The following is a 26,686-nucleotide window of genomic DNA, read 5'->3' on the forward strand; positions in this document are numbered from 1 at the left end:
AAGATGAAGAACAGCATACAAATATTCCTTTCTTTTGGTTTTTTTTTTTGCATGTAGTGATTTTGGGTCATGAAAAGTCTATTTGCCTTTTACCAATTTGATACTTATACCTCCAGTTGTTTTCCTTTGCCAATTGAGGACTAGTTCTATAAGGGACAAAACAGGTTGCTGCTCATGTAGAGGATGACAAGTTGAAAATCATAGTTTTGTCCAATTTTTTATATTGATATCAAAAGTTTTTAGCTTAACAAAAGATTAAATGTGATTAGAAAAACTTGTACGCACATTACCAAGATGAAATTTCTCTTTCTTCCAGCTCTTCATTGTCAACGAAAATTTATATCCTTCCAAAGGGAAGTAACTCACAAAATGGATCTTAAATTACTGTTCTATTAAGACACATAGACTATAGGAAAGTTCTGGGATAGTTGTTGTTTCAATGTGGAGGTTGAAAAGACGTATCTCGTGACATTTTCCTATGCATTCTTTTGTATTTTCAGACAGGCGAAATTAAGCAATTGGGATGAACTAAAAAGATTTTCACTTATAAACTTCAACCAAACTTTTCTATTTTGACCCTCTTACCCCGTTGAAAACCTATCTTTAGGTGACTTAAACCATAACTTGCTGATTTCATGCAGACTTCATTGTATTGATCCCAACAATGCATAGCTTTCTGACGATCTCCAAAGTAGAAATTTGACTGGATTTTTTATTTTCCCAATCACCAATAAAAAAGCTGTCCATTTATCTGGAAACATGATTTTTTTATATTTACCATACAACAAAATTTTGTTCTAAAACTCAAGATCTTATATTCATATAAAGTTCATCTGAAAACACTTAAACTAATAGATTTTTTTTTTATTAAATATTATATATAACAGTCAATAGTTTATTTTGTTCCTGATCAGTTAGAATAAATCTGCAATGCCTTCCTCTAAGAATCTCTTATAAATTGCCATAAATTTAGCAACAAAAGCTTCAAGGTGATAAATAGCTTTCTGTCCCATTTGTAATCTGTGTTCATAATAAGCTGCAGTCTGGACAACTTCTGTCTTCAACTGACCATCACAGTTAGATATCAACTCTTGTAGTAATCCCTGGAATTAGATAGTGGACAATGAACAACTGACCATCACACAATCAGATTAGGAATCAAAGCACTGTAAGCGCTGTAGGCAGTTAACCAAAAACCAAGGCAAACATAATTATGAAAACTGTGGCTATGTTGCTTCATTTTTTTTAAGATTTAAAAGAACAAACATTAAACATTCATATATTGTGCATTTATGTTCATTTAATGAATTAATTATTAAGGCAAATAATTCATATTTTATCAAGGTTTTCAAAAGCAACGCATATATCAAGTATATTTTTAATGGTCATGTGTCTGCAGTGGTACAAGTTCGAAATGATTGCAGTTGTTCTAGTTGATAGTTAACGTTGGTATTAGTTGACTGTTAGTAGTTCAAGTTGACTTAGTACGAGCTTGTAATATTATGCATGGACTTGCTTCCCTGGAAAGAAAACTGAGTTTGTGTTCTACAGTGCAAAAGTTATGAGACACAAATCAGACAAATGTTTACTACTACGGGGATCAAAGGTGAGGTCTGACTGACCTGCCCATAGTAAATGTAAATGACCCCCGCCTTCACCCCAAGTCCATGATGTCTAAGTTTGGAATAAAATGACAGGTGATTATAATAAAGTTGGTCAAACACTCTTGGGCTTGAAAGATATGTTTTCTTTAAAATGAGCCATATTAAAATGAAATTTTTTATAGAACCAGAAATTATTCAAAATATAATTAAGGTAAATTCTTTAAACCTACTAATTTTTTGCATCTATAAAATTTTATAATAAACAAGAAATAATTGTAACAGAATGCTGTTACGAAGTCTCCCAAACAAAGCTGCCATAATTATTCATTCCCATGGTCGCCTGACATTGGGCAAAGTCTAGTACACATTGATTAGGTCTAGTAAAGTGATATGCATATGTGATGCCTATGAGATTGACCTTGTATGTCATTCAAATCTGTTTGAAATGACAAACAGGAATGAATATGGTTTAGGAGTTGGTATCTCAAACTTTTACAAGTTCTTAAAACACACACAAGAGGGGATGGGGTGACCTTAGGGACTAACCCCATATTTCATTTGATTTTTTATGTTGTCCCATACATGAATATATATATGGTTTAGGGGTGGGGATCTCGACCGTTATCAAGTTTTCAAACAGGAGGGGGTGGGGTGACCCCAGTGACTTCCCCTATATTTCATTTGATTTGTTATATTGCCAAATACATGAGTATATATGGTTTAGGGGGTGGGGATCTCATCTGTTTCCAAGTTATCAAACAGGAGGGGGTAGGGTGAACCTTAGGACTCTCCCTATATTTCATTTGATAAGTTCTGCTGTCCCATACATGAATATATATGGTTTAATTTAGAGGTCGGGATCTCGACTGTTTCCAAGTTCTCAAACAGGAGGGGTGGGGTGACTGCAGGGACTCCCCTATATTTCATTTGATTATTTAGTCCCATACATGAGTATATATGGTTTCGGGGTGAGGATCTCGACCGTTTCCAAGTTCTCAAACAGGATGGTTTACAGTGACCATAGGAGCTGCCCCTATATTTCATTTGATTTATTATATTGTCCCATACATGAATATATATGGTTTAGGGTGGGGATCTCGACCGTTTTCAAATTCTCAAACAGGAAGGGGTAGAGTGGCCCCAAGCACTCAATCTATATTTCATATGATTTGTTATATTGTCCCATACATGAATATATATGGTTAAGGGGTGGATCTCGACCGTTTCCAAGTTCTCAAACAGGAGGGGTGGGGTGACCCCCAAGGACTCCCCCTATATTTCATTTCATTTGTTATATTGTCACATACATGAATATGTATGGTTTATGGGATCATTATTTTTTTGTATGCTCCAATGAACAAATTATGTCTTTAAGAGAAAGATATATACCTACATATTACACACAAAATCCTTCCCAATTGAAACTTTCTGGTCTATTATCACACTGTAACGTGCCACGTGTATTTTCATAATACAAAGCATGTTACAATAACTTCATATCCACGTTGCAATTAAGAATTTTGCAAACAAATCAACCAACTATGGTTTATTTCAATTTTATTGTATGATATCACTTATTTATTTATTGTGTGTCTTGCTTGTAAATGTATAAGTATATATGTAATTGTTAATGTATAATTGTTATCCTCTTGTAGCACCATATGTGTGCTTAAGTTTAAATAAATTGTCTTGTCTTGTCTTGGGATCTTGACCGTTTCCAAATTCTCAAACAGGAGGGGTGGGGTGACCGCAGGGACTCCCTCTATATTTCATTTGATTTATTATATTGTCCCATACATGAATATATTTGGTTTAGGGGTGGGGATCTCGACCATTTCAAAGTTCCCAAACAGGAGGGTTGGGGTGACCCCAGGGACTCCCCTGTATTTCATTTGATTAGTTATATTGTCCCATACATGAATATATATGGTTTAGGGGTGGGGATCTCGACTGTTTCCAAGTTCTCAAACAGGAGGGGTGGGGTAACCCTAGGGACTTCCCCTATATTTCATTTGATTAGTTATATAGTCCCATACATGAATATATATGGTTTAGGGGTGGGGATCTCATCCGTTTCAAAGTTATCAAACAGGAGGGGGTAGAGTGACCCAAAGGATTCCACCTATATATCATATGATTTGCTTACATTCAGGTATCATATAATCTAGTTGCACTATTTGCGAAAACAAAGTAAGAAACTTCCAACTATGTTAACTGACCCTTCAAAATTGAGAAAAAAATTGCAGTAATATGTTTACACTTTAAAAGCATCTTACATGCATTATCAACATTTATCACTGATAAAGATGATTTATACTGTCACCAGGAACATATATATTGTTAGATATACTGTTCCCAGCTGTCACATTGTATTGGATTTTGACATTAAAATTTGTCAAAAAGTAATTTTGAGTTTCTGTATCAAATATTTTTTGCTTTTTCTTTCTTTTACATATATCTTTTGGTTTCCATTTCTAGTGTTTATATTTATTTACCATGCATAGATGTATTTTGTCACCTGCCTGAAATTTTTTTTTTAGTTGATCTCCAAAACCCGGAATTAACCTTATCCGCTTCCGGAATCGGACCCGATATTGTAATTGTCTACACGGCATCCATTGTTTTTCAATGTTGTTTTTGTCAGTCAGATACGATTTTACTCGAATTTACACATTACTTGTAGGCGATTATCTGTATAAAGCTAGCGGTTGAACAAAATGAACATCGCTCTCATGAATAATAAAGATGAAAATACGTTTTGAGATCGTTTATTTAGAGACTTTGGTAAAAAGGTTTGCAAAGTTATTTTTAATTTTCTTTCAAGTGAAAGGACCGTCGGGCGTAGCTAGTAACCAAGTCGAGTGTCCGATTGCAAAAGTGGAAGGTTGCGGACCTCGGACCACCGCTAATTTGAACCCCTGCCTCCAAATTGAAAAGATACGAAAATTTCGTCTTCTAATTTGAAATTGCCGCCAACAGCATGAACAGTGGAACTTATTAATAGACTACTGACGTAGTTGTAACACGTATTGACGACAAACAATATTCCTACGACTTTTGCCATTTGGGAAATCTAAACTACTTGTCTTTAAAGATTTTCGGCGATTAAATATTTTATACAATTGTTCTTTGACATCTTAGCCAAAAGCACAGGGGATAATAAACTACATAAGGATTCCTAATGTGCTCTACTTCCTATGTGCAACTTCAAAACTTTTGGGTGGTTCGACGATCATTTAAGGTTTTTTCTGGTCATATTTTTGTAATCCAGAATTAAAAGTATGAAAAAACTTCAATTAGTTATAAATAACATTATATCCAGCTAGATAATAACAATGGCACGTATTTCAGCATTTATTGGGTAGAACACAAATCTAGGGTGCTCGCATAAGGCAGCTTAACTGCCTAAAAATGTACAGCTTTAATTGAAATCAAATTACTGTGATTCTTTAATATGCAATTTTCATTCAGCACAGAAAAAAATTCTATAGGCTGTTATGCAGACTTTGGCAAATCCAAAAAATCAAATAGCACCATAGAAAAAGTATTTCTCAATCAATGAAAAATAAAACACATGAAAATAAATGTATCCACAGAATTTTTTTTTAGGAAGAATTACAATATTCCCAACCTCTTTTTGTACTAAAAGCTAAGTCTAAATTTGGCTTTGAAAAACCAAAATAACTATTTGGATTAAAATAAAATATAAGGTTCACAATACTATTAATACTTATATTTCTCTGAAAGTTTCATGGAAATATCTTCAATTAGTTCAGGTGAAGTTAAGGGTAACAAGTGAAGACAGACAAAAAAAAGAGTTGCATTATGTTACTTAATATCGTCATACAACAAAACAAATATATTGGATTGTAACAAACACAACAGTATGCAACAAATAGGATAAAGATGAAAATATACTGTAGCAAGCAAACAAAGTAGTGCCATGGATGATTGAGCACTTCCATTTCCAAGTCTCACTACTTCTTACTGGAAAATTTAAATAGAGAAGTCATTTCTGCCTAATATTCAAAATTATCAGCAATTAGTACATTTTTCATTTGATCTTACTGCTTAATATTTTTAAGATCATTGACATGACTTAATACTTGAAAATATTAGGCAATGACGTCATGTATCTGTGCAGCGACGTCACATGCTCGTCCATCCATGTCAATTTATCAATGAAATGCATGTGACTTCATTCATACAACCGTACAATTTTGTACCAGAAAAGTAGTTTTACTAACTATTTCATTTTATGTAATATTCTCAAACAAACAAAAAATAAGTTAAGAAAAATTGCTGATAAAAAGAATAATGGCATTTTATATTTTGATACTCACTTCATCAGCTCGCCCCAGCGGGCTCGCTTAATATTCACGCTGTTAAAGTCAGTATCAAAAACAAGAATGTGTCCATAGTACAAGGATGCCCCACTCGCACTATCATTTTCTTTGTTCAGTGGACGGAGAAATACATGTACACCTTACAATCATTCCATACAAAAATATAGTTGATCTATTGCTTATAGTTTCTTAGAAAAAGAACTTAACCCTGGAAAACTTAACATTGACCAATGAACCATAAAAATGAGGTCAAGGTCAGGTGAACCATACCAGACAGACATGTACACCTTACAATCAATATATGCGTTAAATATAGTTGACATATATTGCTTATAGTATCTAAGAAACAAACTTAACTATGAAAACTTAACATTGACCAATGAACTATGAAAATGAGGTCAAGGTCAGATGACACCTGCCAGTTGGACATGTACACCTTACAATCATTCCTTACACCAAATATAGTAGACCTATTGCTTATAGTATCTGAGATATGGACTTGACCACGAAAATTTAACCTTGTTCACTGATCCATGAAATGAGGTCGAGGTCAGATGAAAACTGTCTGACAGGCACAAGAACCTTGCAAGGTATGCACATACTAAATATAGTTATCCTATTACTAATAATAAGAGAGAAATTAACATTACAAAAAATATTAAATTTTTTTCCAAGTAGTCACTGAACCATGAAAATAAGGTCAAGGACAATGGACATATAACAGACAGAAACTTCATAACATAAGGCATCTACATACAAGTATGAAGCATCCAGGTCTTCCAACTTCTAAAATATAAAGCTTTTAAGAAGTTAGCTAAAGCCGCCGCCACTGCCGGATCACTATCCCTATGTCGAGCTTTCTGCGCGACAAAAGTCGCAGGCTCGACAAAAACTACCTTGACCAAAAATTAAACCTGTCAGAAGCGGGACAGACAGACGGACGAACAGACCGAAAAACATAATGCCCCTCTATTATTGTAGGTTGGGCACAACAAAAATGCCATTATTCTATATTTAGTGGTAATGCTGGTCTATAACCTTTATATTACTTGGTTAATCTGAAGAAAAGACCTACTCAAATGAAAGCACATAAAGTGAACTAATCTCCTTATTTTCATAAACTTTGCCAAATGGTTACTAGTCATAAAAATCTATCAATGATTTTCCATAAAATACAATTAATCAAATGTCTGTTTATTGGATATATAAAACTTTCTTCCTAAATTTCAAGATTCTAAAGCAAACCACAGACTAGAGCAGTGATTGTTTGTCTTTCTTTTTTCTCTGCCTTACATAATATGCTGCACTTGGAACATTTATGTAAAGTTGTTTCCCTTTGACAACTACAGAGCTGACATGTAACTAAGTTACAAATTTACTTTTTACGTAATATCAGTAAAATAAATCTAAATTTAACCTTAAAAGTTAATGCTTCTAAACATGATCATATCTCATAACAAATATATTCAAGGTTCAGAAATAAATTTGATATAAATCAAAATAAATAAATCCATAATTAAAATTGTTCATATTGCAAAATATTTTTCTATTGATTTTGTCAAAAAGAAATATTTTACCTTCATCCAAATCTAAAAACTGCTGAAAGGAATGGTATTTTATACTATTTCTCACAGTTACTGATATAGAACACACTCATACTAAATTCAGGTAGAAATGAATAATTTTCTTTCAATTGGCAAAAATGTAAAAGTTCGAAAACTATGAAAAACCAGTCCTTTTTTAACCAAATAGCCTAATTAATATTTTTGAAGTCAGAATTAGAAATCTAGAAAAACTAGAATTTAAGGATATTTGATTTGCATTTCACATTGGTTACTTTTGAATTTGTTCTGTATCTTTTTTTTTTTTTAGATTTTCTTCTTTTTTTTCAAAGTCATATTAAGTCCATCAATCTAAATAACATTAAAAAAAATCATACGTCTTCAATAGGTTCCAGACAAAATAGCTATTGCTACAACCTTTTTTACTTTTTTTTCAATATCGTTTCTGTGCTTGTTTTCTTGTGAAAGATCCAGTGATATTGGCTACCCATTGAAAAGTGTAGTTTTTTCTAATGCTATCTCAACAAGTGAATTTGTGAGCTACTGCTCACTAATGATACCCCCGCCCCGCTAAAAGTATAAGGTAAACAGAAGTTGTTGAGTGATGAATCTGAAAACGCATCACATGGTATAGCTGACTCATATAAACCCTGACACCAAATTTCAGAAATCCTTGTAATGTAGTTCCCGAGAAAGATGCGACGAAAAATATTCTCGAGATGGACGGATGGATGGACGGACAGACAGGGGTAAAACAGTAGTACACAGCCACTTTTTTAAAGCAGGGGTATAAAAACAAACATCCATTACTTTCTCCATTTTTCCTGAATTTTGATCTATTATACATCATCTATTGAAAAAAAATTCCATATTAAAATCATTCTGAATTAGTAGCAACAAACATCCATAATCGCAGGCAATCTATGAACATCAAGCATGTATATGTTGTTGCACTTAGCATACCCCTTTCTTAATTTAAAGTATCGTAAAACTGAAAAGGACAGATCCAAAAAGCACACATACTACAACTTGTCACGGTTAGGCTGCGTAGTCATTCTGTTCAGTAGATTTTTGAGAAATGGGCGACGAAAAACATTTGTTGGATAAACAGACATAAGAACAAGGTGAAAGCAGGATAGCAGAAGTTGGGTGTAACAATTAAATACCTTTATGATAACATCAGGTGGTATACAATGTGTTAACAGTTCATAAAGTCTTCCTCTTACTTCTAATAACCTGTCAAATATAAATAATCATTTCTAAATCCTTTAAATCATAATAGTAGTTATCATACATGACATATATGGGACAAATTTTTTTTACAAAACTGCAAAAATGTTTTTCTTCTAATAAAACAACCATTTTCCATACCAAATCTCCAGGTATTAAGCAGCACCTACATGTTTTACTTACAAGGTTATTATGGAATGTAGTTATAATATTTTTGAATTTTTAAGTAGGACAGTTTCATATGTTAACTATCAACAACAAAAAACGTTCTTTTTTCCTTCAGAATTGATAAAATTACATACAATAAGGGACTCAAAAAGCACCATTATTTTCAAATAATGAATACAGGAAATCAAGAAATTATAACCTCTTAGGACTCTGTTGTTGAGCTATCAACTGAGCTGTTTCTTTAAGATACAATTCCCAGTCTGGTTCTGTCACTTCCTGATCTGCAGTGAAATTTTGTCTGAAATGGATCAAGTTTGAAAAAATAGAAATGCAGTCAAGACTTTCTATTTTGTACTTTTGATTTGTCTTGCGAGATATTATGATATTTTCTAATATTGTGCTACAATACTGACTTTAAATAGGATATAAGGAGTGTCAGACTTTTAATTTTAAGGCTTCCTGTTGGTAGAAAACTTTTGAACAACTTTGGGAATAAATACTTTTTGCTCTAACATAATTGTCTTCCAATCATTTAGAATTTTTCTGGTTTCTTCTGTTGTCATACCGAACACTGTTTTCTTTTAAAGTAACCAAATTAAATGAGTTACTTTTGATATTACAAAAAACAAAAATCAATCACTTAAAACCTAAACAAACTCAATATTGTCAACTGGTTGTGATTTTGAATTTTATCCATGAATTACCTCCCCTTGACCATTTTTAAGCAGCAGACAATAATTTTAAAATTCATGCATACAACAACAAAGGAATTTATGCCATGATGGTGCTGATGATCATGTTGGATATATAAATTGTAATCAACCTATCATATAGGTTTTTCTTAAGTTTTTCAATAAAGGCCAATTTTATGACACTAAGATTTGTGCATCAGATAAACTATCTGCTGGAAAACATGAATAGTCCATATACACACACTATTCTAAATCTAAACCAACTAAAACATCCCTACTTGTTATTAGACATTGATAAGAAATTCTATAATAAGTGAGTAATCAAAAAAATAAAGTATCCGTAAAAAGGAAGTGACTACTCAGTAACATTACAACTCAGTATTCATCCAATCATAAGCTGGGTAACATGTACAAAAAAATCCATGCTCAATGGGAATAATAATAATTCAAATTTTGTCAAAAAGAAATTACTGCCCAGCAGATTTGAAAATTGCTATCATGTTACAAAACAGCTTTATAAAGTTCAAGAGCAAATATTACAGCATTCCTTAATACAGAAAATTAGTAATATGTAAAATAAAATCAATGAGGTTGTCTCCACTGGAAAAGGTATCCATTTTATGTCTTACAATTTGCATTAAAAATTTACAAACATTACAATAAACATTTTCAGATACACGAGTAGATGGTGAAATTGAACATTGACAGATGGCCAGTGACATCAAAAACACATATATATTGATCAATTAAACAAAGTGAGTTGAAAATTTAAATCCTATTTGATATATACTGTTGTACTCTGCAGGCTTCACACATCAGTATTGCACGTCGTAGATTTCTGTTACTCTTCTCTGCTATTCTTCTAGCCAGCTCTGAAGGCAAATTTAATGACTCTTTTTTGCAAATATTTTGAAGAACTTGGCAGACCTAAAATAAGAATACAACTAAATAGAAAACCATGCATATACAAAGGAGTAGGTTCAGTAAGACCCCTTTTTGGCCCCAAAATATAGCAGTTTTACAAAATTGTTAAAATGTAAACTTTTAGCTTTTCATTGGAAATTAGAATACTTCTGTTACATACTTATGGGCTGTTTTTGATAATACAATGCATATTTATCGGGTACTAGCATCATTAAGTCATGCTAAATTACTGAAATCTTCATAATTTTTGCATTTGAGTTGATTTTTAGGCGGTTTCCGTCTTAAATGGAAGTGGCCGCATTTGTGTTCATTCTTAATATTTAAATGTAAGTTGTATTTGATGATAATACATAACACATATAAAGGTTGAGGATGAACACGGATGCGGCCACTTTCATTTTTGACAAAAACCATCTGAAAAGTGACATATTCTGGCATATTTGGTAGATTTATAACATTTAAGCTTGAATATGAACGTCTTTAATGACTAAATCAGTTCAAATCTTTCACATAAATAAATTGATTCTACTAAAGTAGACACTTAAGTGTTTAAAAAGTGTCCAAAATCTTTCATCAGATGAACCTGAAATTTGGGGCCAAAATCGGCCCTTACCGGACCTACTCCTTTAAAGAAGTTTTATTTCTTTTACCTTTTCTTTTTAAATAGATCTCAAGATCTACCCTGGTGACTTTTTGCATTGTTTAAACAAATAGTTATCATAGACTCATTTGAATTTTTTACACTTCTATTATTTTCTTATCAAATATCTAAGGCAAGGCATATGAATGAAAGGAGATAATGAGAGAATGTGAATGAATTAGTAACAGAACAAAGCATATAAGCAAATGTCATCTCAATAGCACTTTTATTGCAAGGAGAAAAAATACTTTTCTTGCGGTTCTTTGTTTCTGGATAAATTGTTGGCTCATTTTTTATACAGATTTTTATAATCTCATGGACAACAGGAGAATATATTTGTTCCCACTGTTATTATGACATAATCAACCTTTAAGAGGCTTATCATTTTTGTTATTCATGGTTTCCAAAATTCTATCTTGCGAGTGCAAATTTCTAAAAAAAAAAAGAAAAAAGTCATGTTTGTTTTGTACATGCATACCACTTCAATATAGGGAGGCTAAGCTAGCTATAAAATCAGGTTTAACCCTCAGTTTTCTTTGAAAAAAATGCATGTACCAAGTCAGAAACATGAAAGTTGTTTTCCATTAATATTCATTCTGATGGTTGATATAGTCGAACGTTTGGTTTTGTCAGGTTTTAATTATTCCCCTTTTTTAATTTACCATGCAGTTTGGTATTTTTGTTAAAACTTTTGTACATTCTTAGGCTACACCCAGTTTATAAATTGTACCTCCTCTATTGATGGAGCTGGCACTCTTACTCCCAGACATCTGCTACGGATAGCTGGGATAACTTTACTGGTAGAATTACAACACAAGATCAAACGACAGGTAGCCATGTACTTTTCCATGGTTCGACGCAATGCATGCTGGGCATCTTTAGTCAACCTGTCAACTTCTGTCAATATGACCACTGTTCAAAATAAAGGTTTTAGAAAACAAAATAAACATAATCAAATATAAGAATAACTTTATCTACAAATACTTGTACCTGAAGCAGTGAGTTCTTCGAGACTCTAATTATAGTAATAAAGTTTATTTTGGTGTAAATAAGGCTGACCCATTCACAAACTCAAAAAGATTTTATGTTGATTTAGTGAATAAAACTCCATTTTAACACATACAAAACTATAAAATTGCATCAATAATTCAAAGATTCGCAATAATAAATACATGCATTAAATTCGGAACAAACATTTCTGATTTCTGGCCTTCTTTATATTTATAGCTTGCTGGTTTTTTTTTGCTTGTTGTGATCATTGTTAAAGGCTGTACAGTGACAAATAGTTGCTTACTTCTCCACCATTTGGTCTCTGGTGAAGAGTTGTTTCATTGGCAATCTTACCGCATCATTTTATTTTTATAAAGTACTTCAAGTTGATTGTAATGTTCATGCTCTGCATTTAAAACTAATTTGTCATGCAAATAACTCATAATTTTTATTTTTTTTTCACTGTTTACTTTTAAGTTTTTTTTTGTGATTTGTAATTAGAAATATGGAAGCATCAGAAAGTATAATTTATTTTTCTAAAAACTTTATTTCTGTAGAAGTATATGCCCTAAAGGCCCCTAAATCTTAGTGACAATACAAATCAAAACAAATGAATTGTTTTTTTAACATATGCTTAAATAGCTATCTAACATTTCTTGAATGTTTAAATGGTGAATACTTGGAAAGGTATAAATTAAGGTAAATAGTGATCTTTTTTCAGTTCTGTTCCCAACCTTTGAAATCTTTTTGTGTTGATGTTTCTAGTTGATTAACTTGAGCAACAGTCTTTATCAGTTCCTGTATAACAACTCTATCTTGGTTTCCTACATCACTAAAATTCAAAAAAAATAAAAAATCATTAAAATATGTATGTAAAAGTGTAACCACTGTGTAAAGTGATGAAAAGTTGAGTTAAAACAAGATTAAAAGAAAAGCATGGAATGATAAAAACCACACAACATGGCCCCTCTTTCTTCATGATCTTAAATTGAGCTGTACAATTTAAAAGCAGACATATATTTTTAGCCTTATACTACAATAACTACCTAGGATTGACCTCTATATGGTAGTTACTAGAGATAGTAGAAATTTCAATCTTTTTATTTGAGGGTGTAGTGAAGGTGTGCTGTTCTATCCTTAGTTTTTCCACTCCAGAGCCATACATCTCTCTCAAGAGACACATAATTCTGGTCTTCTTCCCAGCACCAGATGGTCCATATACCAATAAATGTGGAAAATCTCCTCCTTGTACCTGAAAAAAAAAGATTTTGTATTTAGAAAACAGACATTTACATGTATGTTACCAGTTACTGTATGTATCAACAAGTTGACAACAACATATGTTTTTTTTTTAAGAAAAATCTATTGATTAAAAATTGAAGATTTTATGATTTTAAGACAATTAAAAGAATGTTTTTCACAGCTCACTTATTTTGAAAGAATTACATTCATTAATTTTTCAGAAAATAAAGAGATTAATACTTTATTTCTAAGATTTGCAGTTATAGTTCAACGAGTCAAAGTTGTATGCAAAAATTTACCACAATCTGTGACATACATGTACATGTAGCCGCCCATTTACTGTTCCTAGACAATAATAGATACATGTACATTTTGTATATTACAAAGTCAAAGTCAAAGTTGTATGCAAAATTTTACCACAATCTGTGACAGACATACATGTACATATAGCCCATTTACTGTTCCTTGACCATAACAGATATTGTATTACAAAAATATACAACTTTGGAAGTAAAATAGTATTGTCCTTTAGTAAAATACCATTAAACTTATTCATCACATGCATATATGCATTAGTTTTAACCAAAACAAAACTATAGCAGCAGTATGAACATAAAATATGAACAAATATAAACCCATTACACTTTTTAATTTGTACACTATTTTGCTAATTTCCAACTGACTGCTACAATTTGTTCATACTCATAGTGCTAAATACAAGCGGATTCCAGTTTACTTTATGCAATGCTGTGAAAAGATATGAAAATTTGTAATGAAGCATTTAATTTGATAATTTTCAAAGACAGCGAACATATCAATACTGGATTCTGGAGTAACATGTTTTTTTCATCAATTATCAGAATCATGTGAATTTGGATCGAGAATATTTCCAAATTAACGAATCAACATTGTGGAATTTTACAAAAAATCAAGGGCGACATAAACTTGGAGCTTCTTTTAAGAACAAAAGTCAGGAATCCTAGGGCAATGATGTCGTTCACTTCACTTGGTGTTGGCATTGTGACCCTCAGAGAAGATTTAAAAAAAGTTTTTGACAACATACAGTTGACAACAGACAGACACCAAGTGCTTGTGTTTCAAATAAGCTCCTTTTAGGCCATGTGAGCTATAGTGAGCACCTAGTCATTATAACACTGTAAATAAGCTCTCCAAAACCATCAATAAATAATATATCTTCCATCCAGTACGGAAGCAAGACAACTGGCTCTATTGCAAAAATGCCCCACTTCAGTATATTAACTTGCCCCACCCTTGAAAAGGAGTCCACTTGGCCCACTTAAGAAAAAGAGTAAAATCCAGATGAATTGAGGCCTACCAACTCGCCATACTTATGAAAAGAATTTTAATACAGAAGAACAAAGGTCTGCCAACTCACCTTAATTATGAAAAGATTAATTCTAGTCAATAAAAGCCTGCCAACTTGCCACACTTATGAATAGGGGTTAATCTACACCATCCCCCCCAATTGAAATGCTAAAAAATAACAATAGACAAAAAATCACTTGTACTTTTAATAAAAAAGAAAATTTATTATTGATTCTGATTGAAATTAAATGATTACAGAAAATAACAGGCATACTGCTATTGTGGAAATTCTGACAGAGTTATCTCCTCCTGTCATGAATTGTGTTGAAATAACACGTCTGTTATTGTAGAAAGAAACAATGTCTGTAATAAAGCCTTTCAGTTATCACAGACATTTTCGTCAGATGAAACGCAAATCAGGTCAGATACTTTCAAATTTACCGGTTTGTTTTGTTGTTAAGATCTGGTGTGATTTCAACATGTTTACATTATTATTTGCACCATTTTCGGTGAAACAACGTAGGCACAGTGACAACCAGTTTGTTGTATTTTGATGATAACTTCGTCTTCAATACATCTTTTTTAGCGGAATTGATATAATATTTTCATGTGTTTGGGATTATTTTAGCAATTCGTCAATGATACCTTACTAATATTTGAAATTACACGAGATATTAACAACAAAACAAACAGCGGTAAATTTGAAAGCATCTGATATGCGTTTCACCTGATGAAAATGTCTGTGATAACTGAAAGTCATTATTACAGACATTGTTTCTTTGTACAATAACGGACATGTGTTATTTCAACACAAATCATGACAGGATAAGATAACTCCATCAGAATTCCCAATTTCCCACAATAACAGTATGCCTGTTATTTTCTGTAATAACTTGTTTAAGTTATACCTCGACTGATCATAGAGAATTAAATTCTTTTTTTTCATAGGTGGGGGGATTTGGCAGACTTTTATTCATCTGGATTAAAAAAACTAAACATAGTTACCAGGATTAAAATTTTGTACGCCAGATGTACATTCCATCTACAATAGGCTAGAGATCGAATAAAAAAAGTAAATAAGGACAAATAAAGTAAGAAGTTGAAGAGCATTATGAAGATAAAACTGCTTTTTAATGGTGGGGCTAGTCGGCCTAAAATCATTGGGATTAAACTACATTTCCTTAGTTGGGCAATTTGGTAGGGCCAAATTCAGCGAGATTTAAATCTTTTACATAATTTGGGCGAGTTATAGGCCCAAATTCAGCGGATTTTAATTTTTTTTTTCATAAGTGGGACGAGTTGGAAGACCTTTAATCATCAGAATTGCACTACTTTTCAGTAGTGCCTACTAGTGGGGCAAGTTGGTAGGCATAAAATCAATTCTGTTATCAGAACAAACGGGCATTTTTTAAATCAGTGATCCCCCTTTCTTAGTAACGCTGATTTCCATTGGTAAGGCGGTGAAACATTGTTAGCTTATCGTGTTAAGAGAATAGTCCTGATTGTTAACTTTTGATAGAGTTTCACCTTGAATGAATCGGTGTATACTTTTTTCATGTAAATATCCTGGTATAATAATGTAGGATGTAAAAATCATAACTTGCCAGTTAAAAAGATTATAAATCATTCATGCTAAAAATGAAGCCATGCACGTATTTCCGACAAAGTCTATCACTTTCCTGTGTATAATCTTCAGGAAAATAAATTGAAATTATTCTTATTATTTCATTTATTTTTTTGTTATTCTACTGTAGTACATACGAAGTGGGCTTGCCACGTGAGAACAAAAAAATCACAAAAAAATATACAGAATATTAGGTGCGATATATTAATTTGATAACAACTGTTTTGCAAATAAATGCAGTGAAAACAAAATACTGAGTGATCTTATGCCTTGTTTGATTTTTCGTAATCTATGTCATGTGCAAATTAATCTGGGTGATAAAAATGTCTACATCAAAGAAACATTGAGAAAGGTAAATTAATTATAACCTGGTCATCTGGTCATTGTAGATTTTTGGTATCCAGCGGTTATTACAAGGTGCATACGAAGTTAATAACAGTGATAATTAAGACTACTAAAATTTGTTTTAACTAAACAATTAACAACAAAGTGTTGATGTTAAGAGCTAGATTAAGAAAATAATTCAGAAACACAAACGAAGACATTACTTAAGGAGTATATATGAATATTCATTGATTTATGAAAGAAACATTTTAGGACAAAAAATAACTTTAATTTTAAATGCACCAAGGTTGTATTTAGTACATATTAATAAAAGATTTGAAAAATGAACTCACAAAGCAAATTTCTTTTTAACACAGTGTTCTCCCCAGAATTTTTGGATAGCACCAGGGTAACGTGTGTGGACTTCTTGGTGAAATATTTCATGCAATCAGTTGTGTCGCATCGCGTCGCTTAGCTCTAGTTACTGTAGTTTTTATGTCTCTTGTTTTGTTTTAACACTGTGGTACTGTGTTATGTAGACATTGATTCAGAAAATTATTGGTAAAAAAGAAGTAAATAAAAAAACAGTTTGTATACTTTAATATTTTTTTTAAATAAATAAATTATGATTCATAATAAAATATTCATCTGAATTTAAAGTAATTAAATCTTTTACAAAATCCAAAATCAATAAAAATAAAATATCATTCAAAAAAGAACAAAAATGTTCAATTTAAAAAACTTTCTAGTTTTTAGAAAAAAAATTGTTGTATGTGAAAGGATTCCGGTCATATAAAGAAGATATAAAATTAACAAGAGCAATTGCAAATATTGTTTTATTATTTGAACCAAGTTTCTATCTTAAATTTTAATAAAAAGAAATTTTTCATAAATTTTAGAACATTTTGCCATAGATTTCATGTAAATATTAACCTTTCTTGTCTTTGGTGATAATCAAACATAGATACAGACTTAATACTGCCCTAAAATCTAAATTTTTATTTGTCATGAACCATTTATAAAGAATTCTTAAATCTATAAATTTATCTTTGGTCTATAGATCTATAAGTAACCATATTCAATGTCAACAACTAAGTCTCCCTATTTTCCCGCCTAAATGACAGGAAGTAGATATAAATAGATTTAACATGTGCTTATGGATAAAATTTGCAAGATTACTTCTGTTATTCATTAATTATGGATATAGATATCCAGTTTGAAGGTACAGTCATGCATTTTATTTATAAAATATAATAGATTGCAATTAATTGTAAAAAAACTTGAATATTCTACGTGAACTAACTGGGTCATGTGATATGTACAGACAGATACTACAGTTTGAAACCCAACTATCATGCAAAAACTATGTCATAATTAAAGATAATATTGGCCATGGTTTAATCAAAGACATATAATACTATAATATAAGAATTGGGAATGTATAGTTGTCCATTATACGTAATGAGCCACCATTATGATGTACAAAAAATGTAACTATCGGGTCAAGACACTGTTTGTGTACAAAGTACAAATTAAAGCGCGAAAGCGCTGTAAAGGCAGTTAATTACAGGTTGTGTGTATTTTTAGTCCAGTTATATCATTATCTTGCATAGTACATTGTACTTATCAGAGGTGGCTTTCAGTATTTAAGATTTAGAGTTCTCTAATGATATTGAACAAGTTTTATGAATGTCATATTCTGAGCACTATATGAAGGCGATTGTTCTTATTTGTTCATGAACTAGTGCATTATGTCCAGTTTGTACCTTTTTTATCTATGTTTATATATAGTCAAATACTGTTAAAAATAGTTTGGCATTTTGTTTTTAGTAATAAGTAAATGTTATCAACTGTATTTTATTCGACTTTGCAAATGTGGTTTGTTACTGGTAAGTACAATGTATGGGTGACAGTTGTTTCATTGGCAATCATGACACATCTCCTTATTTATATAATGATCTATATTCAACGACCTCAGGTACAAAAAAAATGTATGTAACTAAACTATGATGGGAAAACTTTGACTTCTTTCTTTTATATAAACTTTTGATTTGGTACCATAAAACTATGTAGAATAAATGTACATTGCAACATGTCAACTCTTTCAATGACAATACTTTTTTTAGAAACTATAACTCCAAGCAAAATTATATTTCCAAGTATAAAGTAATTTATGAATGAAACAAGAGTGCACACGCTGAAATGTCTCGCCTTCTTTACTAATCATTGATATTATGTTGATAGTCCTAAATATAAAGCTTTATTACAACTGTCACATAAACTTAACATTAACCAAGTAAACAAAACATTGACCAATGAACCAAGAAAATGAGGTCAAGGTCAGATGAACCATGCTAGGCAGGCATGTACAGATAACAATTCTTCCATACAACAAATATAGTTGACCTATTGCTTATAGTTTAAGAAGAACAGACCAAAACACAAAAACTTAAAACTGAGCAATGAACCTTGAAAATGAGGTCAAGGTAAAAAAAAACCTGCGAGACTGACAAATAGATCATAAAATATTTCCATACACCAAATATAGTTGAACTATTGCATATAGTATTAGAAAAAAAGACCAAAACTCAAAAATTAACTTTGACCACTGAACCATGAAAATGAGGTCAAAGTCAGATGACACCTGCCAGCTAGACATGTACACCTTACAATCATTCCATACACCAAATATAGTAGACCTATTGCATACAGTATAAGAAAAACAGACCAAAACACAAAAACTTAACTATAACCACTGAACCATGAAAATGAGGTCAAGGTCAGATAACACCTGCCAGTTGGACAGTCCTTCCATACACCGAATATACTAGACCTATTGCTTATAGTATCTGAGATATGGACTTGACCACCAAAACTTAAACTTGTTCACTGATCCATGAAATGAGGTCGAGGTCAAATGAAAACTGTCTGACGGGCATGAGGACCTTGCAAGGTACGCACATACCAAATATAGTTATCCTATTACTTATAATAAGAGAGAATTTAACATTACAAAAAATCTTAACTTTTTTTTCAAGTAGTCACTGAACCATGAAAATGAGGTCAAGGACATTGGACATGTGACTGACGTAAACTTCGTAACATGAGGCATCCATATACAAAGTATGAAGCATCCAGACCTTCCACCTTCTAAAATATAAAGCTTTAAAGAAGTTAGCTTACGCCGCCACCGGATCACTATCCCTATGTCGAGCTTTCTGCGACGGCTCGACAAAAAGGAGTTCTTAATTAAGAAATAAACTGATTCGCTGAGCGCAGCTGGATACACCTGCAGAGGTCCAACCCTGAACAGTTGGGGCAAAAATGGACACAATATTCAAGCTTGATACAGGTCTGAATTTGGATTGTAATTAAATATTTGACATATTATAGTTTCTGAATAAATGTAGTCAAAGAACTTGAAATCGGTTATATGAATTGAATTTATATTCAATTAAGGATTTCTTGCTGTTGTGCAATACACTGTGCTGTTGCGCAATACTTAATAAATCTGTTGCCAGACTATAAACAAATAAAGTTCAATTTCTTCTCAATGTCATATTTGAAATTTATGAAAATCAATAGGGAGATTACATCAATAGCTATAAATAATTCACCAAAGTTTCATGCGAACTGCTTAAAGCATTTTTGAGTTGTTGTCCAGTACTGGAAAATCCCCCCTTTTTTAATGAATAAAACCCCACAACTCAGAAATGTAAAATCTAAAATTTATAAAATTCTAAAGGGAGCTTACGGATTGATAATTTAGTCTTAGATGCAAGATTTTTTTATCAGTTGTTAGTGGCTTTGAACTAGCTGTCAGTAAATGCGAGTACTCTCAGATCTGTACTTAGTGTCTTTTAGTTGTTTGGATGTACAACTACCCGGCCACGTCCACTTGTATTTATCCATCTGATGAGTTAAACCTCTTTCAACTGCTTTTTATAGTTCGTTCTTATATTGTACTGTTACACCACTGTCCCAGGTTAGGGGGTGGGTTGGGATCCCGTTAACATGTTTAACCCCGCCACATTCTGTATGTACATGTATGTGCCTGTCCCAAGTCAGGAGCCTGTAATTCAGTGGTTGTCGTTTGTTTATGTGTTGCATATTTGTTATTCGTTCATTTTTTGTACATAAATTAGGCCGTTAGTTTTCTTGTTTGAATTGTTTTACATTATCATTTCGGGGCCTTTTATAGCTCACTGTGCGGTATGTGCTTTGCTCATTGTTGAAGGACGTACTGTGACCTATAGCTGTTAATTTCTGTGTCATTTGGTCTCTTGTGGAGAGTTGTCTCATTGGCAATCATACCACATCTTCTTTTTTATATTTACATCAACAGATATAAACAATTCACCAAAGTCAAACTTAGTTGTAAGATCTCTGAAATTTTTTACACGGTACAAGTTTTTCTAACTGTTGGAGATTGTACGGTGACAGTAACACCTGTAACTGCTTAACCCATTTCTTACGCACTTTGGTTCAATAAACTCACTGAATATCATACCACATCTCCTTATTTTTTTATGCATTACAATTTACATGTGCATGTTATTGTAAATAATATTTATATATATATATCAGAACAAACTTCATTGCATCACTTTTATTTATGCATCCTTTGGCACAATACAAGTTCTAAAATTACACAACATAAAACAACTAAATGTTATTTCAGATGAAAGTTTTGTTTCAGTTCCATTCATAGGATTTATTAGAATTTTGTATGTTTTGCCAAGTCCAATAATTAGCTCTATGTGCACGTGTTAATTGGAGACTTTTCTATCCCGTATAAGAGTTTTGGAACTAATTCTGTTTCTTTTTTTGAAAAAAGTGAGCAAACAAATCTTGCACATTTAAACCTTTGTCTGCCATCACACTGTCACCTGGATCACATAATTGAACTACACATGTATTCTACATCTTTCAACTATTTCACAGTCACTGGTACAACCAACATATGCATTAGAGACATACATTTTTGTAGTTGACTAAACCACCAGGTGTCGAACATACAAGTATTTTCAGTGTTTCTGTTTTTATATGATGAAAAGGTTGCCTGATCTCTAGGAGCTTTATGTTTTATCACGGGATATTCTGTGCTGTCAATAATAATCCAAGTTGTAGGAAACTTTAATTTGAAGTTGGATGGCGAAAAATACCTGACTAAACCACTAAATGGCCAAGTGTTAGCCTCACGCCACTGTTTAGACATAAAAACAATCCATGTTTACACAATATTCTTAACACTAGTTTCAATCTAGAATCTAGACAGTTCAAAGTTGGTTGTATAATGCCTCAATTTCATCAAAGTCATAAAAAAAATGATTTCCAAATGACACCCTATCAATTTGAAAATATATGTATCTCAAACAATGTGCTGCTGGACCAAGTGTGGTCAAAACAAGTAAAAATTTAGTATACAACTCTAAACTGGTATAAAAATGCATGGCTGTGTCATGTGTCTTCATTTCAAAATTTTCTGCTGTAAATATAGGCATTGTTGGTGTTCGCGTAATTCCATCTGTGAAGCTCAACATTAGCTCGGCAGTTGGTGGTGGACAGTCATAAATCCTGTCTGCAGTATGAATGACTTCTTCAGGAAAACCAACTTTACAATCAAAACTTTCCTCTAGATTTCTACTACAATATTCATCAAGTTTAGTTCTTTTGTTTTCACAGGAAACTGCCCTGATTTTTCTTTTTGCGGACGATTCAGTCTCTTGCTTGATCCAGGAAAATAGGCTGGGAATGGCAGTAGACTTAAGTCTCTGTATGGAGGGTTTGCGCTCTGAAAAAGGTTATAAAACATTATTTTTTTGATAATTAAATGAACTTCCATTAGCAATGCATACTTTGTACTACCTGGCAAAATATTAACTAGATTTATTCATTACAATCTGGATAAAACTATGTTAGCCTGATTCAATGTACATCAAAATGTATGTTATGTAAATCCAAAGGACAAACAATGAGAGTCGTATGCAACAAACATACATTGTTTTGTTCCTGTTAACATTGTCATTGAGATTTTTCAAGAAAGTCTATGAGGCATAGCTTATGCATTCCTGTCATTACTACATTAGCATAATTACTGCTAAAATAATTCTCAGTATGATATACCTCTTGTAAGAAATCATTATAATTGTAGCAAGCACCAAAAAATCTCAAACAGATCACATTGAATAGTAATCCAAAAAATTATGACGTCTTGAATTAACCACCCCCTTTTATTCTAAAACGATAATTGCGGTTGTAAACAGACTTTGGTTTATTCGCATGGCGATTACATATATAACTATATATTTTAAAAAGAAAATAGAGTTTTACCATGAATAGTTTCCTGCACGTAGTCTTTTTCAGTAAAATGTGCCTTGCAAACAACAGCTGATTGAGATGGACTCCACGATTTCACCGTGTTCTCGTCCAATCTGCGTATGGGCCATGGCGTTGATCCAACTTTTCCTTCTTTTTAAGTCATTTGGAAATGCATGTCCTCCTCTTAAATGACATCCAGGTACACAACAACAAGTACTTGCCATCGTTAATTAAAAATGCAACTGTAAATAGTTGCACAGTGCAGAAAACGGAAGTTGAAGAATAGGATAGGCTACCACGGCGCCACCTATTCAGGAACGATAATTTGCTACTTTATATAACTGCGAAATAACAATAACGTTAGACGGGTTCGCGTGCATAAACAGAAATGCGCTTTGAATTGTATAATATAATTCATGTTCAGTCGACCTTTAATTATTATATCAACGACTGAAATGATTTGTAAACATCTAGACTGCAGATAACACTCGAAATTAACCCGACCTCTTTACACACGGAATTCAAATAATTCTAGTTTGTCAATCGGTTGACTGCTTATAATGTAAAATTCAAATATATCAAAAGTTTTTAAAACTAACAAAACACAATGATCGTTTCTCTATTTCCCAATGTAAATGAAATGAAACAAAAAACATTTTATATCACAATAAGAAGAGGAGAGAATCAACATTTTCCGGATCTACTTGGAGCCTAATGACCCCCCACGTAGATAAGTTGGATATCGCGGAAAGAAAGATTAACACGGCAACTAGAAAGGCATAAAAGCACTGCCTTTAAAAATGTATTTGCCGACTTGTCACAGGTCAGTGCTTGGGTGGAGAGTGAAGCCATAAAATAGTTATCTGTGATCATAAAGTTATGAACTCTTAATTAAAACACAAAAGAATCATGTTACAAGTGTTAATTACATCGATTAAATCCAATCAACAAGGTTAACCTCATAAGGTAAATCGATCACGTGGTGTAAACAATCTGTGTTGAACTAGTTTGAACTGGTCAAATTTCACCTGGAATTTTATACCACATGGAAAAGATTTAACAAGTCGTTTAAAACTTTACTGATTTAGGATTTTTTAACTGAAAATTTTAGCACCACAGAGAAATTATACATTGCGGTAAGAATGATACCACCACGGTAAAAAATTATACATCGTGGGCCCACGGTCCTTTAAGGGCCTGGGGAGAACACTGCAACATATATTTAGATAATTTGGTTACTCTCAAAAGAAAAACAAAACAAAATGGAGAATTGAAATAATTTTTCACACAGATTGATGATTTTTAGATTAAAAAATGATCCTACAGGACATGTATCATATACATCTTATTATTTAATCAACTAGCATGTGATGTCTACAGGATGTACATGTACATGCATGTCGTGAGCAGAAGCTACCCAACTTCTTTTTTTCTCCATTGCTTAGTATCAGGCCTAAAAAAAAAAAAATCTGTGTTTCCAGTAACATCATTTTGTTAAATAGGGTCGGTAGGTCGTTTTTTTTTTTTTTTGACATTGTAAACGAAATCCGGAAAATTATCATGGTTTTTCCAAGTCCGTGTCCGTAATTAGTTTCAAATACCGGAAGTGCGGCCATTTGCAATGCACCTGCCGTGCAAATTTCTTGGATTTTAACCTTTTTGGAATACCTTTTGACATAAAATGTTTTACTGGCTTTCTGTGCAGTTAGATAAATAATTATGTCGATTAACAGAAGCCTGTGTCAAAAACAGGGTCGGTTGATACCAATTTTTTTTTTTTTTTTTGAAGATCAAATAAAAAAATAAGGGTCAGGGCTAAAAAACAGGGTTGGTCGGGTTACCGGAAACACAGATTTTTTTTTTCTCGGCCTCAAAAAGAGTAAAACAATGAATGATGCATTGTGAATGTGAGTAAAAAAATATCAACTTCACATCACCAGATCTAGCAGTAAAAAGGGTGAAATTGGTATAGTATCGCGATGTAGTGAAGGAACAAAGAAAAGAAAATATATTGCAACTTTCCCTGTATCACCTATGCCTGTTACAATTTTTTTTTCATATGCTACGTACATACATGCAGCCCCGCAGAGAGAGAGAGAGAGAATTCTGGCACATAAGGGCATGCATTGTAATATATACATGACATAAAGAAACTAGATACATCTTGTAAAACGAGTATCGTCCTTTTAGCATGTGTTAAGATGCAGGGAGTTATATTTCAGTCAGTGTGTGCAGGTACGTGGGAATTCTTGTTTTCCAACATAACTGTTTAGTCAGTAATTCTAGCGTTACATGACTTTCGTGGAACTCTTTCATGTTTTCTATAATTTCTGTATTAAATCTATCTATCGGTCAAAATATGATATCTAAACATAATTGAAAATTTATTACTTGTATATGTTTTTAAAGGCTCACTCTAAATGTACAATATACTTTTAAGTGATTGTGTAAAGGATTAGCTTTTACCGAAACTTTGAAAGACATTACCAAATTTTCGAAATGTTTTTTTTTTAAATGACATATAATAAACAATAAACATGATAAATAAGAGATATTTTTTAAATGTTAATGTTTTAATACAATTTTGATTTCATCAAAATCATCACATTTTCTCAATATATATATAGATATCAGTATATGTATTCATCATCTAAAAATGTTGTATTAGACAATTATTAATTAATAATTTATAATAGTTACGGTAATTCAGATTAACATTTTACAAAGATAAAAGATTTTATCTTTTTCACACCCGTTGTCACCTGATAAGAAATGTTTATTGCCAATGATTAACAGGTTCTATAATTACAAGTTCCCCTCATCAGCGTATCAATGGAAAAGCTTCACCTACAGTGATGCCCGGCTGCTGTATCTAAGGAGCTGCTACGTCACACCGGATAATAGTCCAAATAATTATGACGTCTTGCAAGGCTATTTTATTTTAGCCTTGCAAGACGTCATAATTATTTGGACTAGCCGGATAAGAGAATGGGATTAAATTACATTGCTTAGTGAGGCTATTTGCTAGGCCCAAATTCTGCGGAATTTAACTATTTTTCATAAATGGGGCAAGTTTGCGGGCCTAATATTCAGCAGGATTTAAACCCTTTTCATAAACTTGTGGGATGAGTTGGTTCACGAGTGTGGCGAGTCAGTAGAAAGTTGGGGTGAGTTCGTCTGGAACGATTTGTCATGGATTCGTCGAGTACAATCCATAATTGGTATAGAAACAGAAATAAGACCAATGTAAAATTTCATTCCTATCAGTATCAATCCATTTTCTTTTAATAGCTGCGGAACAGGCGTAGCTCTTCTAAATTGTACCGAAGTTATTTCATTAATTCAGTGAATCTTACCAATTTTTTTAAATGAGCAGCTTGTTCTTTGTGAAAATCAAGCTTATGAAGAGAAGTTGGACGGTGTTTGTCAACCCAAAGACTCATTCTAAGACGTCTTAGATTGCTGTTGTCGTTTTTAAGTTTTCCCCGCGCAATATTCTGGGTGAGAAAGGTTAATGGAAGCAAACGTAAGTTATACAGTTTTAAAACGCTTGAGTGATCTCAAGTGATAACTGTAAAAATAAAACAATGTCTGATTAAATATGAAAATTTTCCGGATAATAGCCAGTCGCATGATTTAAAAAGTGCACTATATTTTAAATTATATACCCCAAGGGGACATTCAAAATAATTT

The 26,686-nt window shown here is 32.4% G+C and overlaps 1 protein-coding gene and 1 long non-coding RNA gene across 2 annotated transcripts; both read right to left on the reverse strand.

Annotated features, from left to right (window-relative positions):
- Positions 1-844: 844 nt before the first annotated feature.
- LOC127714146 (replication factor C subunit 3-like) lies at positions 845-26,522 on the reverse strand. Its single transcript, XM_052220146.1, has 8 exons — positions 26,350-26,522; positions 13,203-13,408; positions 12,891-12,988; positions 11,897-12,078; positions 10,393-10,529; positions 9,110-9,208; positions 8,679-8,748; positions 845-1,103 (listed from the first exon to the last, which is right to left on the reverse strand). Exons 1-8 carry the CDS (start codon positions 26,434-26,436, stop codon positions 915-917), a joined length of 1,068 nt encoding a protein of 355 aa, XP_052076106.1. The 5' UTR covers positions 26,437-26,522; the 3' UTR covers positions 845-914.
- On the reverse strand, positions 21,267-23,255 carry LOC127714147 (uncharacterized). Its single transcript, XR_007987575.1, has 2 exons — positions 23,006-23,255; positions 21,267-22,466 (listed from the first exon to the last, which is right to left on the reverse strand). It is a non-coding gene; the product is annotated as an uncharacterized LOC127714147 (long non-coding RNA).
- Positions 26,523-26,686: the final 164 nt, after the last annotated feature.

This window comes from Mytilus californianus, unplaced genomic scaffold (genome assembly GCF_021869535.1).
Source record: "Mytilus californianus isolate M0D057914Y unplaced genomic scaffold, xbMytCali1.0.p SCAF_9, whole genome shotgun sequence".
Taxonomy (NCBI): Eukaryota; Metazoa; Mollusca; class Bivalvia; order Mytilida; family Mytilidae; genus Mytilus; species Mytilus californianus.

Excerpts from the sequence above, each read along its gene's own strand:
- LOC127714146 (XM_052220146.1), bottom strand. The coding sequence starts at position 26,436 with ATGAGTCTTTGGGTTGACAAACACCGTCCAACTTCTCTTCATAAGCTT. Across the intron at positions 12,079-12,890 it reads AACACAAAAAGATTTCAAAG|TGGTCATATTGACAGAAGTT; the intron begins GTTGGGAACAGA and ends TATTTTGAACAG. Across the intron at positions 1,104-8,678 it reads CACCTGATGTTATCATAAAG|GGATTACTACAAGAGTTGAT; the intron begins GTATTTAATTGT and ends ATCTAATTCCAG.